The sequence below is a fragment of the Macrobrachium nipponense genome, chromosome 35 (assembly GCF_015104395.2).
Source record: "Macrobrachium nipponense isolate FS-2020 chromosome 35, ASM1510439v2, whole genome shotgun sequence".
Lineage (NCBI taxonomy): Eukaryota > Metazoa > Arthropoda > Malacostraca > Decapoda > Palaemonidae > Macrobrachium > Macrobrachium nipponense.
This window is the reverse complement of record NC_061096.1, coordinates 26,586,036-26,599,926: the sequence shown is the minus strand read 5'-3', so window position 1 is coordinate 26,599,926 and position 13,891 is coordinate 26,586,036. Positions and strand designations below refer to the sequence as shown.

The following is a 13,891-nucleotide window of genomic DNA, read 5'->3' as shown; positions in this document are numbered from 1 at the left end:
TTCTTTTTCGTTTAATACAATAAAAACATTATGATAACTGACAACGGTGCCTGACTACTATAATTATAGAGTTGGAGTAAACCACTTGTCTTGTCGCGTATAGACCCACATTGGCCATCATGACCAAATGTTTGGCCGTTTATTGCTTTTATGGTGAATACACACACACATTATATATATATATATATATATATATATATATATAAACATACATATAGCCTACTTTTTCTAGAAAGCTTCCACAGGATAACCATATGAAAAATTGCAGAATATTTTATTCTTGAGAAGTGAAAAGCAGAGGTGGGACGTATAAAAATAATAATAATGATAATAATGTTGGGAAAAACTCTATCGCGAGAGTATACTATACAATATTTTTTTGAATTATTGTGGACCCCTTAGAATAAAATAGTATTAATTTATCATGTTTTCTTACTAATATGTAATTATTCTTGTATATCATACAAGCAAGTATCTATCTATATTTATCTCCATGATATAAATATATATATATATATAAATATATATATATAGATATAGATATTATATCGAAAATTCACAGGAAGCAGGGTATGAAAAAACTTAAATTGTTATAAAATCAATATATTGCATAACATAATTTGTATCATTCTGAATGATATATCTCACATTATTTATTTACTGCTTACAGTGGAATGTGACAAACTTAAAAATAATATAATAATAATAATAAGATAAACATCTACAATTAAAAAATTCATACCATATCACAATAAACGCAATGGCCCACTCACCTATAGAGTGGCGAGGAATATACTATATTGACGGTCATGATTATAAGCACTTATGAACTCCGCTTATTTATTTATTTATTTATTTTTAAGGTTTACTTATAACAGTGACAACAGATAACTCATCCCGGTCCCAGGTCTGAGTCAAAGACGAGGGTTGAGCGTGGGATTAAAAAAATAACTTAAAACTTGGGGTAAATCTTAAGTAGTTTGGTGCAAGACGGGTATAACGGACGCCAACCGACAGTTTAATTTAAAAGAGGCAGCGGGAGAGGATAGTCTCATACAAAAAACAAATGAATACTACAGCGTTGTATAATTGTTTCACCAGATACGACTACATCATCATGACTCTTAGTCTGAAACGATACTGGCCTTCACGGTTCAACTGGAATACTGTATATAAGTCTTCCTGAGGAGTCTAGACTGCACGAGAATATCACCGCTTTAACAGATCGCTAGGATTCCCTTTCCAACACAGTCTGCCATTCTCTGACGCTTTCAGCGAAGCCTCAAGTAACATTTTACAGTGATACTGGTAATAAACCTATAAAAATTCACCCACTCTTTCATACCAGGCTTACTCATCGCTTGGAAAATTGCAGCATACCGCAGGAGTTCGGTGCGAGGTAATGAGACTCGGCGAGTTATCCCCCATCTTCATAATTTATACGTTTTCTATGAAGGAGTCTCTCCATATCTCCAACCATTCGCTTGTGTCACGTCACTGAACTAACCATCACCGTGAGAATATATAGGATTCATCATTTATTCGAAGAACTAACTCTGGTAATTCTAAGCCCTCATTTCGCGGTAAAGTGGACTATGGCAGTTGACGTTCGCCATAGTCTACTTTACCGCGTAATGAGGGCTTAGAATTACCCTAATTCTATGCGTACAACAGCGTTAACTAAGAACATAAAACCACTGGCCTTCTAAAATGCAATGCTGCGCTGACTGGTGAAAGAAACACGAGGGATCAGGCGAAATAGGGTTTGGGATTCAGTCATCCAATGGGAAATTACTTGCATTCAGCTACTTCTACTTCCTAACGTATCATTGATCGGCTAAAAACAACTTTTACTAGTCCACAGTCAACTACCTATCTACACTATCTTCATTTCGCTGAACTACTGCCAATAATTGACAATAAAACCTTCTGTAAATAATGGATGAGGAAATAATATCTGAATTCGAGTGAATAAACAAAAGTAACTTAGGGTCCGCATATTCAAGGAGGATAAAGACGAGGGGTCGGACCTTTCAACACAGATCAAGAACAAAACAGGCACATTATGCATTGTCGACAATTCATCGTATACTTGCGAGTATTAAATACTCATTAATAAAAACTTGTCTGCATACTATTTTGTACAACGTTGAATGCTACTGGATATTTTTACCTATTGAGTTTATTTATTTATTTTTTAGTATGCGAAACAAGTTTGGTACTGCGAGGAACATCGGAGATATCACTTATTGAAAGCGCATCTTATACGATTTTTATTTTCTCTAAATTGCTGAGTGATACTTTAATATTAAAACCAACGAGAAATGAAATATTTGTATATACATCAGCATCATCCAATTCTTTTCTTGTTTACAGGGGCGTCACCACCGTCTTCTTGCCCGCGCGAAAGTAAACATACTCAATTGAGAAAGTCTTCAGACAACGGAATTCACAACCGTAATTGTCAACTGTCCTGCCAAGTTATTCAACGGCGAGCAGCACCACAGGTAAGTGATTCTGCTCCCGCAATATATGATCAAGTAAACCCGTAAAGATGTGGATACAAAAATTGTTGTTTTTATAACGAACGATGTGGACGGAATTCGGTGTTTATAAACAATTTTTCTTTTTCATCATCTTGCTCAATGTAAGATCATTGTCATCATCATCATTTCATAGACGCGAGTAGTCGGGGGAGCTGTCTTCAGAATCACTCTTGTTCTCTTGGTCCGATTCACTATGAACCCATTTGGGAAGTCGAAACGGTTCGCTCTTTATACCGTTCCTCTCCTGGAATAAAATTTCACCATTTTTCGAGTTTTGCGAAGCGCAGGGATCACTCACAGACCAGCGACGGCCGTCATAGGCTGGGCTGGCTGATGATGATGACGATTTCGGGTCGTCTTGGTCTTGAGAATTCGACACCTCGCCCTGTGTTTTCCCGTCTGGGTCAGCAGCAGCCACCACCGCCGCCGCCGCCGCGTCCGTCTGGAACACGTCCTTCAGGTGGACTCTGTTCTCGCACTCCGTGATGAACCTGTACCGCCCAGGGACGGTGGAACTCACGCCACGGTTGGTACCCTTGACCAAACCGGTGAAAGTGTCGTACTGGTCGGGCACCGACTGGTGATTCACAAAGCTCTCCATCATCCCGATGAGGTCGCTGGCTTTCGTGATCTTGTCGTTCGGGAGTGACTTGGCCGAGACGCAGGTGACGTCATTCGACAAGGTGGGAATGCCAAGGAAAGTACTCAGCTTCCTGTGCAGCTGCGAATTCTGAGCTTCGTCGCTCTTCTGAGGAGGTTTCTCGCCGTCCTTTTCGAAGATGATCTTGTCGTCGTCACCGGTGCAGACGAAGTTGATGAAACCGGTCTCCGCGTCCCGCTGTTTTTTTTCGTCCGTCGGTGTCTCCAGCGGTTCTTCGTCCGAGTTCTCGGAGCTGGAGTCTTCTCGGCTGCTCGTGTCGTCCATGAACTGGCGCGCCTCGTCGTCTGCCCTCTTGGCGGCGTCGGCTTCGTGTTCCCTCAGGAGGGTCTCGACCATGTCCAGGAACATGTTGAAGTTCCCCAGAGAATTCGATGCCAGGAACCCTTCGCTCTGGCGAGGAGAGAGTGAGCGGCAAAAGGTTAACATTTTTAAGGATTGAACAAAACGGAACATATTTGTATACTGGCTACAGCATCACAAAGTGGGAATCTTAATGATTCGCTTAAGGTCACATGAACAGAAGGAACAACAAAAACTACTGGTACCGCTTGCGCTTTTGAAAAGATTAAAATGTACAATAAAGAAACCAAGAGGAATAACAATGCATGCACACCTTCGACAGAGGGATACCGGCATCCGATGAGGAGCGAGTTCGCTTCAGCGACTCTCTGATCGAGTAAGGCGAATTCTGGTGCGAATAGAAGGCCCTGTCGTGGCTGGTCGCATCTTGCTCAGTTTCCAGTTCCAGGGCGAGCTTCTCCTTCTGCCTCATCTTCTCCTCGCTCTGGTTTCTGGCTTTCTCGCCGTCCTGCGGGTAGTCGTCCTGGTCTCGCATCTCCGAAATGGTGTTGACGACCTGGAAAGGTGGGAGGGGTCGTGAGTAAGCCGTGGGTAAAAGCTTGGGGGCAAACGTGCAATGGTAGCTGCAGTCCTTAAAAATAGGTTGGGGGGGGGGGGAATTTATTGACTGTTTACCGTGTGTAATACTTACGTATCAATAATTATATATATATTATATATATCTATATATATATATAATATATATATATATATATATATAATATATAACACAGATAAAATCTAGGCCTTTCGACGCACTGTCCTTACTAATAAAGGATGGAGCGTCGAAAGGCCTAGCACAACTCAGTTGTTTCACCCTTCCTTCGTGGCATTTGCCTTTTATTTATACGTTCGTCAAGTTCCATATCCTCGTGAATCCGTTACACATTTATACACATGTATATTTTCTCTACTTATGCCATTGCATTAAATATCTGAACCTGCTTTGAATGCATACTTCGATCAAACGTTGATTTTGCTCTCGAGACTACATCTACGACAGTAATTTACTTGTAAAAAGGATTCAGTGCAAAAATATTTTGATAAATAGGAGATAGCTCTTACTGAGAACTTGACATGCACGTTCACATTGTGAAATTCACTGCTCTATTTTTTTTCTAAATCATTCAAGTAGCCTTTTCTCAGCCTCTTACTATAGAAAAAGGTAAAAAAACGTCCAAGAAGTAGTTCAGCCTCACCTTCCTCAGGCGCTTGAGATCGTGGTGGACATTGGAATTCATTTTGTTGGCGTGTTTCTTGAGCACCTTCGCCATTCTTCGCTCGATGTTGTGAACCTGCAAAAAAGAATCTGTTTAGGCAACTATTTAAGCAATCAATAGAGTAGGGTCCAGTGTAGAGGTAACAAGCCTCCCTGAGAATTATATTTTACTGAAACTTGTGGTTTACCCTGACAGCAGCCAGTGGCGATTTTGGATTGAATACATCGTATGAAAAGAATAAGACTTCACGTATGATTACGACTTCTGTGATCTGACCAAGTAAAAAGTTCTTAATGAGAAAACTTTAAAGAAAACTGTGGGAAAACAGAAAATAAAATTGGAAACTCATAAATGTTACGTGTTCCTGTGTCTTGAAAACAAATTTAATGTTATTTCTATTTACCGGTGTATACAATTAATTTTTAACGAGCTTGAAATTAAGATAAATATATTTGGACAACAAATACGTTTATTTCTTTGTTTCGTGAAGAACGTCTCCTGGATGAAAAGCTGCCAGATGCCATTCTTATCACAGCAATGGAAGAACCTTTTACCATTCCACACACGCCATTGGCACGTCATCAATCACCCAACAAAGTTACCATTCACGTAATGACGTCACAAGACATCCCTCGAAAAAAAGGGTTAAAAAGGATAAGTGGGCAAAATGAAATAGCACCCGTTCTTACCTTCTTAGATTTCAGGGCCTTCTGAATGAATGTGATGGTCACGATGATGTACCCCAGACCGAAGATGATCCAGAAAAAGGATATGATTTTGTAGAGCCACACAAGTACGTAGTCGGTTTCCTGGCGGCCTGTCGTACGAAGAGGAAGAGATTTTAGAGAGGAACCTTTTATGGAAAATTGTAAAAAAAAAAAAAAAAAAAAAAAAAAAAAAATTAATGGCCGGGCTGTCCAGATTTAGACATAGCAAGTTTACTTCTGTGCAAGAGCTAACCGTCTTAACCATCTAAATACTCTGTAGTCTACATCTCCCTCGAATCTTTATCTTCAACCTGACAAAGTCTGAAGTACTACGTAATCCGCACTGACAAACTACCAACGTGGTACAGTCATTCATGCAAGTTCATGAATGTCTCCGGGGATAAAGCTGAATTCCATCCAACCCCTTTCTGGAGAGCGGGTCTGTATAGTGACGTAAGACTGGCACACACCGAAACTTTTGGCCGGTTTCGCACTCCCAGACCTGTCATCCAGAAAGGGGTGAAATGGAACTATCTCAAACACCCGGACATCCATGAACTTATATGAGTGAATACATTTTAATGAGGGCAGCCATCTGTATCTAATAGCTCACATCCCGATGAGATAATGAGCTGTTCTCATTCTTAGGTAGCGATTCATAATTTTTCCCTCTATCAACACTGGAGATCCTTCTCACTGATCCTACATATAAAACATGTAATAATAATAATAATTACTACTATTATTATTATTAAATAATAATAATTATTATTATTATCATTAGTGTTATATACGTATTTAGAATCGCATTTACAGTAATAATAAGAAAATATGCTGTATCCACGATTTTTCAGCGGAGGTTACTATCTACAATCCCGTTGTAGTCTCCAAATGCATATTATGATCAACCAGAATAAAATTTATATTTCATATATATTATTACTATTATTATTATTCATTATTATTATTATTATTATTATTATCATTATTCACAAATACCTTAAAAACACATACCTTAAATAACTATTTTTAGCAAAACTGCGAATAGCACAAAATAAAAATAGACACTGAAAACCTCAACTCACCCTTAGGTAGTAATCCCATCTGTGTATGCATGTTGGAATAAAAGGAATTTGTTTTAGTGCTAATAACGCTTATATGAATTTATTTCAAATTTTTTCGTATTTTCATTTTTTTAACGTTTCCTAGAACACCACTAAGCAATCGCTTCACAGACTCTCTCTCTCTCTCTCTCTCTTCTCTCTCTCTCTCTCTCTCTCTCTCTCTCTTAAATAATTTAGCGGAACTGGTTCAAACACCGAGTAAGGTTAGCGAATCCCGAATCCTTTTTGTGTCATGAATTCACTGGTGACAGAGAAGGATTTTGCGGTCAATAAATCCACCGTATAGATGCAACATTTATATTACAAGAGAGAGAGGTACCAAAGATGACAACTGTTCATACTAGCACTTTTCGGGCATCATTGTGACCCAGCGTCGCTGGCTCCGCATTCCTGATGCCCGTTGCAAGTTTATCAACATTAGTGGTGATTCCACTGATCCAATCTGAATGTATCGCCAACGTAAGGATAAAAGAATATAAATATTTTGGCGATTTTTACGGTATTCAGTTCTTAGCAAGTGAAAAGTATAATAGATGCTCTTGTTTAGCAAACATTAATTTACAGCGAAAGGATAAATTAATATGGGTAATTACGGATAAGTTCTTAAGTCGGACTAAGATAATCTTCATCAACTAAGGTATCGAGATACAAGCGCGAATCGTTCAAGACGTTCGGTACAAAACAAAGATTTCCTATACCTGACACGTAATCTCCGAAGCCGATGGTCGTGAGCGTGATGAACGCGTAGTAGAAGGAATCCAGGTAATCCCATCCTTTCTCTACTGCTACCAAGATGGCGGCAGGAATCACCAGGAAGACGACAAATCCTGGCAAGAGATAGCAGATGGTATCGGCTGCTACAGCCAGCCAGGATGACTGGTAGCGCTTGGCCCTGGCTCTCACGCGCGAATTGACCACCTGCGGAGATAAGGGTGCCTTGGGTTAAAAGCAATCTATTTCCGTGATACTTTGGTGTACGAAAGCAAGGGGTAAAATCAGTTTTTTTTTTTTTTAACGCTTTCGTAGGCATTTTTACTCTACTAAATAAGTTTATCAGAAAAAGGTAAATTAACAATCTTAAGGAAGGGAAACTAAAAAAATATCTATAACTTAACTTTTGCTGGGAAATCTTTGATAAAAGAAATCAAGGGATAAAATGGGTTCTTTTTTTTTCATTTTTTTACCGCTTTCGAAAGGTATTTTTACTCTACAGAAGAAAGTTTATCAGGAAAAGTTCAACTAACTATCCTAGGAAAGGGAAACTAAAAATAATTATCTATAACTTACTTTAGGTGAAAAATCTTCGGTATAAGAAACGAAGGAGTTAAAATCATAGTTATTTTTTTACCACTTTCGTAAGGTATTTTTACTCTAATAAAAACAGCTTGTCAGAAAAAGTTCAATTAGCAATCTTATGGAAGAGAAACTAAAAAAAAAAAAGATTATCTATATTTTACTTTTGTTGGGAAATCTTTGGTATAAGAAATGAAGCGGTAAACTCAGTCTCTTTACCGCTTTTATGACATACTTTTACTCTGTAAGACGACTCAGACAAGGTTCAACAATCGTTAAAAGGGTTCTGAATAATGAAGACTTAAGAAACTATTATCCGTAACTTACTTTTGCTGAGAAGAAATCAGCCAAAGTGGCTATGACTATGCCGTTGAGCGGGACGCCCACCGTAGCGTACAGGATGCAGAAAATTTTCCCCCAGGCGGTCGCTGGGGACATGTGGCCAAAACCTGCCGAAGAGTATTAATGTTAATTTCAGTTTGTTGGTGAAATAATGAAAGAAGTTCTCGAAACTCAGACCGGGATGCTTTAATGAGATAAAAATCAAATGTTCAGTTTTTAAAATATGTTTCTGACACGAAGTTAATGCGGTTTGAAAATGACATAATGTATTAGATTTAAAAATAACCAGAGGATAGTTTAAAATGTCCATATTTTCCTTATTTGCATTTTCTGGTGTCAAAAAAATCATGCAAATACTTGAAAAATCGTCCAAAAATATTGCCTTTAGCAATGACCGATATTTTTATCATTGTGAAACATGAACTGCCAACAATTTTAGCAGAATACAAAGAACCCTCCAATACCTATGGTGGTAATGACGGTGAAGGTGAAGAAGAACGAATTCCACAGCGACCAGGTGAGCGGTTCATCCTCCACGAGATGTAAGAAGTCGTGGTCGCAGCTGTGCCCTACGTCGAGGAGTATGGCCTCCACGTCAGTTTTCGTCGCGTTCGGCAGATTCGACACCACATCTGCAAAAAGCGTCATATCAGAGAGGTTATTGGGGGAGTCTCTCTCTCTCTCTCTCTCTCTCTCTCTCTCTCTCTCTCTCTCTCTCTCTCTCTCTCTAACACACACACAAACCAACACGAAAAAGACATAAACATCGGCAACCGCATCTTTGAAACTGACAATAACAAGAGACCCATCTTTCCCCGTTTGTACTGCAACCTCGGAGGAAACGAATAAGAATTCATTCCCATATTCCTATATATTCCCATAGCCTCGGTTTCCTAAAGTAGAATCGGTTGGCAGTGTGCAATAAAGCAAGATGAATAAACCACAGCATTAAATAACCTAGGCTAGGACTGCACAGCGCCTCTGCAAACTCGTATTCAGGCCATTTTTTTTTTCTTGTGTACCTGACAAGATAATTTGAGCTGCCTTCTTGTTACGGGAAAATAAAAGGGTTCGGTGTGGCCCCCAGGGGTCTTGAGCATATAATAGACCTGCCAATCGTGCGGTAAGCAGCTATGAAACACTGAAGTCTTATGCAAAGGAGAGCGAAGTCAACATATGGACAGGGGAGTACTTTGGAACCTTGCAAACGACAAAGGAGCCCATTTATCTCGCTTTAATACGAACCGTTCAAGGACGAAGCCATCGTGCGGGCATTATGCCAGTTTCAATCTAACGGCGATGGTCACTTTCTGCATATTAAGCAGGCCTTTGTACAATCCTTACGGATCTTGACATAACGTCTCAGAAATCACGAAATCAAATCAAGCAGATGACATTCGCTTGTGGTATATAAGAAAGTATACACCAGTGCGTTCACTTGCATAACAAACCACTTATATCTGTTTAGTGTATATATATATATATATATATATGTATATATACTGCGTGCATAAATGATCAAATGTTCACCTATAATGTAACAGTCTTGTATTTTTACCTCTGTTCTCGATCAATGGAAATCATATTTACTGGTCGGGTTTTGTTCCCAAACGCTAGAGAAATTTTGTCTTTTTACTTGAGCTAGAGAGAGAGAAAGAGAGACTCATTTTGAATATAATACTTGGAACTTAAGATTAACATGCGCAGGTAGAACCATGGCGATTTCACCTGAAGTTTCCTTATCGCTGGTCAAAGGTCAAAAGTAATAATCCCCAATGAACATTCCTGACGTGATTTCACATTTTCAAAGTCTCTTTCTCTCAATTCTTTATTTTAATCTTGAAGTCCTCAAAGGAAGTCGTGATGTCATGTCTTGGGAATTCCGATTGTCTCAGCGTACACAAGAAGAAGAAGAAGAAAAAGATTCTACTCGTTGCTATGAATGTTTATGCTTAACAATTCAAGAGTTGTAATGCTACTCTAAAGTGCCCACTGCTTCTGTGCCATTACTTTCCTACTCACTTCCCAGAGGCTGTTTCTGTTTTATTTTTCATCGGTTTGTTGCATTTTCATTTGTTTTTTTTTTAATTCACAGCACTTCTTTCCTCATCGTTGTATTTTGCTCTTTCCACAGTCGGGCATTCTCTGCTGTGCAAGCTTGCTTAGCTGGTTAATGATCTTAAGTTCTTTTCGTGTGAAAGTAGACGCATTTCTGATTCTATAATAATGTCAAGAAAATCAAGCCTAGAAACATTCATCAAACATCTTATGTTCAATCTTGCAACCTCATACGTAAGTACTTTACCTTCCTCTGTAGTTAAATCAGAGGAAGGTAAAGTACTTACTTCAGTTTTTCATCTCTCTCTCTCTCTCTCTCTCTCTCTCTCTCTCTCTCTCTCTCTCTCTCTCTCTCTCCTACTCAAATTTATAATGTTTTCGTTGTTCTCATGATCTCTTGTGTCTGCACTTATTCCTCGCTTGTATTCACGAAAACATACATTCTCTGTTTAATATGCTTTAGTTTTTTATTTATTGTTTTTAATCTATCATGTTTTAGTTGCTTGTTCTCAGTATATCTCTGTTCTGCCCTTATTCCTCGCTTGTATTCATGAAAACATACATTCTCTGCGTAATATGCTTTAGCTATTAACTTGTTTACTTTTTGTTAATCTCTTCCAAACTCCACTTCATTTTCCTTTTAGCGTTTCCCCTTTCTTCCCAAGTGAACCTCCTCTCGCACTTCAGTGCAGTTATTCGTCGTAAATTTGCGAGCAACCTACGCATTAATTCCCTTGATCTGAGCATCTCGCGTCACCTCTTTGATTTTTTCTTTCCTAGCTTTGCTTTGCTGGCAAAAGCTCACGGCCAACGTAATTGCTGTAATCACGCCCAATGCCAAGGTATTCTTCGGGAACTGGTTTGCTGTAAGCATTACTCGGCTTTTTTGGGATAATGACTGTTCATATGTGGTTGTTATGCTTGAATCTACCTCAATTTTTTTTTTTTTTTTTTTTTTTTTTTGTCTGAGCCTGTTTGCGTCTCCATCTTGTTTGCCCCAGCGTGGTTTGCGCGTTCAGTTTTCGTTCTCTCTCTCTCTCTCTCTCTCTCTCTCTCTCTCTCTCTCTCTCTCAGGATCCTTTTCTCTTGCTTACCTCGGCGTGGTTTGCTTGCACAGTTTACGCTCTCTCTCTCTCTCTCTCTCTCTCATCTCTCTCTCTCTCTCTCTCTCTAACAGAAAATATCATGGAACTAAAAATATCAGAAAGAGCAAGCAGAGGTAGATTAATAGTGCCCAAAACTATACAGAAAAATAAGGAAAGCACACAGGACATTAATCCACTACGCACCAGCATCGATAATGCAGCGTCTATTCAATGCGTTGCCAGCTCATCTGAGGAATATATCAGGAGTGAGCGTAGATGTGTTTAAGAATAAGCTCGACAAATATCTAAACTGCATCCCAGACCATCCAAGATTGGAAGATGCAAAATATACCGGAAGATGTACTAGCAACTCTCTGGTAGACATTAGAGGCGCCTCACACTGAGGGACCTGGGGCAACCGAACGAACTGTAAGGTCTGTAAGGTAAGGTAAGGTCTCTCTCTCTCATGATCCTTTTCATCCGAATTCTTCCTTGCAATGCTTTTGTATTGTAGTCGCCAGCGTAAGGCTATAAGCTACGCTTCGACCAATAACTCATTCTCTATGCAGATCATTTTAGCGTCTGGATAAAAATAAGTCAAAGAGGAAGCCTTCATGAACCAGTGTTGGTTATCCTTGACACTTAGAGATGGGCAGTATTTTTACTGGAAGAGGGCAAACTTACACCGTAGATTGTAGAATTTTGGACCTTTTCTCTCTCTCTCTCTCTCTCTCTCTCTCTCTCTCTCTCTCTCTCTCTCTCTCTCTCTCATGTCCAATTTCCATCATTGATGAGGAAAGCCGTTTCAAAAGCAGAAATTACATGAAATTGCAACTGCAGCTGAGAAGAAATTATTAGGCTGGGAAATTGTTTATATTAAAAAACAAAGCAATATCTCACTCTTCTGACCAATCGACTGCTTGTTGAGGAGTACTACCAAGTTTCTGAAGAAGAAGTGTTTTGCAATAACTCACATAAGAAGCAAAGTTCCTTATTTCCATACAAAGAACAAGAGAAGTGAACGACAGGAGAAAGTTATGCCCTTACGTCAGGTGCCCGTATGAGCAAAAGAAGAAGAAGAAAAAAAGTGGGTTCAGTATAACACCGTCGGGTTACAGCCCATTCTTTGTAAAACCGGACCAAAAAAAAAAAAAAAAAAAAAAAGCTTCGTCAAAATTTAATATCAACGCGTAATAACACCGTTTTCGGACCATTTTAGGCTCTTCCGTACACCATTCCTACCACCCCCCCCCCCCCACCCCCACAACAACAACAACAAAGTAGTTTGTAGGCTTCGCCCCCGAGTAAACTAAAATCTCGACACTTAGTATTTTTTCACGGAGTGCAAATCGCAAAATGGGAAGTCTAGTATATCGGCCTTTGGTATGAATGCTTAACCTTCCACGTTGGAAGATGATAACCGAAGTAGCGTTGCTTTAGAATGCATGTGGTGGTTCAAAAGCGAGAAGGGCCTCTTTGCAACCTAGTATGGTTTATAGACTGGTTTTCTGAGGCGCAGGAAAACAGAAAAAAATCTGCAGTGTCTGAACCTTGGCCATAATTACTACACTTCAGTTGGGTTCGCCCTGCTGACTACGTTCTTGCAGAGCCTACATCTCTCTCTCTCTCTCTCTCTCTCTCTCTCTCTCTCTCTCTCTCTCTCTCTCTCTCTCTCTCATCAGAATCGTACGCTTGCAATTAGTTTTGAAATGAATTGTGAGTGTATGTGTTTTTTTTTTTTTTATCCTAATGGAGACACACTATATCGCCGTTCGTTCACTCAGTCCGGAATTACGACTTGCTAAGTTGTCTTATTTTTGCTTTTTATCTTTTGAATATTGTTTCAAATCATTTCATTTCTGGGAGACGTTTCTCCTGCCTAACGTTAAATACGGCAATGTTTCAATACTCGTGCAGGGTGTCACCCAACAAGGCTAAATAGACATATTTTAAAAATGTAAACGCCACTGACATCACCTCGTACCCGAAAAAGAAAAATAACACAAAGAAGCGAGACACAAAAGGACTAAGTCCTGAGCCCAAAAAGGATTTGCCATTCAAGGGGAACCTGCATCACGAAGGGAGTTCCGAAGCTTTGCCAGCAGCAGCAGCAGAGGGAAAGAATTCGCCAAAAAAGTGCCACCTCTTACATCACTTGAATGTTATCCCCAACAGGGGTGTGAGAAAGGGTTCCTCCGAAAATTATCTTAAGGAGTGGCCTCATGCTTTGACTGGACCCTTGAGATGACGTTGCAAATTTCTTTTTTATTTTTTAAGGATATAATCCTCATGATTATGTTTAGGGAATAATACTGCAATCTCGAAAATAGGAAAAAATTTATTTTTTCAAGATCTGCTTCATTATTCCGTCCCTCAAGTGGAAGTTCAGCGTGAACCCTTCACCTTGGGTTTCTGTGCATATCTTACGCAAGACGTCGGGAGGGTTGGCAATCCTTCTCTCTCTCTCTCTCTCTCTCTCTCTCTCTCTCTCTCTCTCTCTCTATACTTGGGTTCAG

At 39.5% G+C, this 13,891-nt stretch overlaps 1 protein-coding gene across 4 annotated transcripts in view; it reads right to left on the bottom strand.

Annotated features, from left to right (window-relative positions):
• Window positions 1-587: 587 nt before the first annotated feature.
• LOC135208502 (potassium channel subfamily K member 10-like) overlaps window positions 588-13,891 on the bottom strand; it is an 84,154-nt gene continuing 70,850 nt past the window's right edge. For all 4 annotated transcript variants that reach the window (XM_064240752.1, XM_064240755.1, XM_064240753.1 and 1 more), the window contains exons 3-9: window positions 8,697-8,864; window positions 8,218-8,339; window positions 7,296-7,515; window positions 5,456-5,583; window positions 4,746-4,841; window positions 3,821-4,063; window positions 588-3,597 (exon numbers count right to left, since the gene is read on the bottom strand). In XM_064240752.1, coding sequence (XP_064096822.1) covers window positions 2,674-3,597; window positions 3,821-4,063; window positions 4,746-4,841; window positions 5,456-5,583; window positions 7,296-7,515; window positions 8,218-8,339; window positions 8,697-8,864 — 1,901 coding nt within the window. In that variant the 3' untranslated portion in view covers window positions 588-2,673. The remainder of the gene's footprint in view (window positions 3,598-3,820; window positions 4,064-4,745; window positions 4,842-5,455; window positions 5,584-7,295; window positions 7,516-8,217; window positions 8,340-8,696; window positions 8,865-13,891) is intronic.